This window comes from Pinus tabuliformis, chromosome 6 (assembly GCF_031772625.1).
Source record: "Pinus tabuliformis cultivar Carrire ecotype Pingquan chromosome 6, CPIR1, whole genome shotgun sequence".
Taxonomy (NCBI): Eukaryota; Viridiplantae; Streptophyta; class Pinopsida; order Pinales; family Pinaceae; genus Pinus; species Pinus tabuliformis.
Genome location: NC_142292.1, coordinates 260,730,185 through 260,733,700, shown reverse-complemented (window position 1 = coordinate 260,733,700; position 3,516 = coordinate 260,730,185). Strand labels below are relative to the sequence as shown.

The window sequence follows — 3,516 nt, the reverse complement described above, 5'->3', positions numbered from 1 at the left end:
GATAGAGGGGAAAGCCCTTCTAGATATCAACAAGAAGAAATGGAAGAAAAGCACAGGAAGAGCAGTCAGTTCAAGGGGCACATCCGAAGGGCTTGCAACCCTTTGGGCAGAAGATCTCTTCCTGCTGAATAAACCCCATGAGGCTCAGCATTGGATCTACACGGAATGAACACACTGCTCAAGTAAGTTGAACTTCTCCCTTTTCAATCTCTATGTACCTGTTCTTTATTCTGAAAAGAGGGACTGCTGGAACTCCCTCGTTGCATTCCTAGAGCAGCGATCCCCTAACAACATCATCCTTGTTGGGGACCTAAATATAGTTTTAAAACCCAAAGAAAAAAGGGGTGGAATCAACAACAGAGATCCCATGCTTCCCCTGGTGGAAGACCTTATACAACAATGGGATCTTCAAGATTTCAATCCGATTAAAGGGCATTACACATGGACCAACAACAGAGCGGGGGAAGACCATATCGCAGCCCGACTGGATCGATTCCTAGTACAGGGCACCCTGATGTTGAATAAGAAAATTATTATCACTAAAATCCTCCCCAAGCTGACCTCAGACCACAAACCAATTCAGCTCATATTGGAAGATGAAGAAGACCTGGGCCCAATCCCCTTTCGATTCAGTCCCCTCTGGATAGAGAGGAATGGATTCATAGACACAGTGAAAACAACATGGGTCAAGCCTGTCACTGGGTCCTCCAGCTACGTATGGGAACAGAAGCTCAAAGCTACAAAGTTAGCCCTGAAGGAATGGATAAGGAAGCCTGCCCCAAATCCTTCCAGCCAAAGAAAAGAAATAGTGCAGACATTAGAGGCACTGCAATCTGAAATGGAAAGCAGAGAGATAACCCCATCCTTGCTAGATAAAGAAGTTAAAATTCAATGCTCAGCATTTCGATCCTTTAGAACAGAGGAAGAGCATTGGCGATTAAAATCTCGAAGCCTGTGGCTGAAAGCGGGTGATCGGAATACCACCTTCTTCCATCGCCAATATAGAGCAAGACTTTCCAGGAATCACATTTCTGAAATTACAACAGCAGAAGGGCAGATATGCAAAGGTTCCAGTGAAATTAAAGAGGCAGCAGTAAGTCATTACAAAAGTTTGTACACCACAGGTAATCAAGGCAGTGAGGAAGATATTGCAGATCTCCTCTCAAACATCCCTCTTCTGGTCAACCCTGAAGACAACTCAGCTCTCACCCAATCCATCACGGAAGAATAGATCATCAAAGTCATTTAGTCTATGGATCCGGACAAGGCCCCCGGGCTGGACGGATTCGCCATACATTTTTACAAGACTTGTTGGGATATCATCAAAGAAGATCTAATAATGATGATAAAAGGCTTCATGAAAAAAGCCAAGGTAGGAGGAGGAACCAACTCCACCTACCTTGCTCTTATTCCCAAGGAAACCAATCCCAAAACCTTTGCCAGATTCAGGCCTATTTCGCTCTGCAACGCTTCATACAAAATTATAGCTAAGCTCCTAGCCACCAGGATGAAACCTCTTCTTAACAGGCTGATCTCAAGTAACCAAGGGGGCTTTGTAGAAGGCATGCATATACTGGACAATGTCATTCAAGTCTAGGAGACAATACATTCAAGCAATCAGCGAAAGGAAAAAGGAATGCTGATAAAGCTTGACATGGCTAATGCATTCAATCGAGTCAATCATTCCTTCCTATACAAGGTTCTCCACTGCTTCAGCTTCTCTCCCCATTTTGTCAATCTCATCGTTCCCTGCACTCATAATCCCTGGATCGTCCCTCTCGTCAATGGCCGCCCCACCTACTTTTTTCAAGCCCAGAGAGGTCTCAAGCAGGGATGCGCGTTCTCTCCCTTCCTGTACATTCTGATTGCCAATTCCCTCAGCAGAAAGCTAGCCTCCGAGCAATCCTCAGGTTCCCTCCCAAGCCTCAAACCTTCTATCAGCTTCCAGCTCTGAACCATGCCCTTTTTGTGGATGATTCTTTGCTCCTGGGTGGGGCATCTGTGCGAATAGCTAAAGCCTTTGACTCCGTCTTAAAACGCTACTGCAGGGTATCGGGCGCCTCCATCAATGAAAGGAAAAGTGAAGTATATGGATGGAACATAGGGCAGCAAGAACTCACAGGCATAGCCAGAATTCTGGGTTTCAACGGTCATGCCCAATGGGAGAGGATAAAATACCTCGGCCTTCCCATCATAATTGGAAACAATAAGAGGTCGTTATGGGCAGAAATCATTGGAAAAATCAAGTCAAAAATCGCTTCCTGGGGTGGACACTGGCTCACAAAAGGAGGTAAGGTAATTTTGATCAAATCGATCTTATTGGCTCTTCCAATCTACCAAGCTGCCTTTCTTCTTGCCCCCAAAGAGAGTGACAGACAATATATCTAGAATTCTGCGCGACTTTCTCTGGCAGCGCGACTTTCTCTGGCAAGGGGGGAAGGGAAATCAACAAAAAATTCATTTAGTCAAATGGGAGAAGGTGAAACGACCAATTCTGGAAGGAGGATTACAAATTCGAGATCCAGCCTTTGTTAATTTGGCGATGGGAGGAAAAATTCTTTGGAAACTGTTTAAGGAGCCAACGCACCCTGTCAACATAATGCTGAAATCCAAATACGCTTCTAACGTGTCGCTCAGAAACCTACAAGTCAGTCAAATTCCTAACAGCACTCAAGTATGGAAACTTTGCAACAGAAGCTTGAATTTCTTCAAAGAAAAAGTGTATAAAATTCCAGGCAATGGTAAAAGTACAAATCTGTGGTATGACCGAATCATGGACCGAAACCCGCTCTCAGAGACAGAAGAAATCGCAAGGATAAAAGAGTGGCTAGAACATGCAGGCGTCATCAGAGTGTTCGATCTATCCAAATGGGACAGGCATGGAGACTGGCATGGATGGGACTTCTTTAGAGTTCCTAACCAACTACAACAACAGAAATACATCCTAGAAGAAATGCTGGAACATGCGGCCCCAGTGAATAGAAAATCGAGAGATTGCTGGGGTTGGGGGCGCTATGGAACATACACTATAGTAGAAGCGTACAATGCCATCCAACCTGATAGGAACAGCAACAAAACACCAGAGTTCTGGAGGAAATTCTGGGAACCACTTGCTCTGCCCAAGGTAAATTTTTTCTTCTGGACGTTGGCCCAAGATAAGCTTCTAACTGGAGATAACTTGATGAAAAAAAACATTGCAGGTCCGCACAGATGTGAGATGTGCATAAGCAGTTTAGAAACTGCCAAGCATCTCTTCATAGAATGCAAATTCGCAAAAGAAGTTTGGGGACTTTCCCTCCATGAGCTACAAACCACAATTCCTTCCCACAACTCAGTAGCTGAACTGTTAGAGAGAAATTCAAAGAAAATTAGAACCAATATCAAATGAGAGGTAACAAAATATTTTTCTTCTTTCTCCAATAGATTTTTCTCATATTTTTCCAAAATTGATGTTTGTGGAATGTCTTGATAATAGTCATGCTTATTGTAAGTGAGAGATATGGGAACTTGCCAAGT

The 3,516-nt window shown here is 43.9% G+C and overlaps 1 protein-coding gene across 1 annotated transcript; it reads left to right on the top strand.

The window, feature by feature from the left end:
- The first annotated feature begins 367 nt into the window (after positions 1–367).
- On the top strand, positions 368–1,231 carry LOC149258361 (uncharacterized). Its single transcript, XM_089413274.1, has one exon. It carries the CDS (start codon positions 368–370, stop codon positions 1,229–1,231), a length of 864 nt encoding a protein of 287 aa, XP_089269400.1.
- The last annotated feature ends 2,285 nt before the right edge of the window (positions 1,232–3,516 follow it).

Bases quoted from the DNA above. Each gene is read 5' to 3' on its own strand.
- LOC149258361 (XM_089413274.1), top strand. From the start codon at position 368: ATGCTTCCCCTGGTGGAAGACCTTATACAACAATGGGATCTTCAAGAT.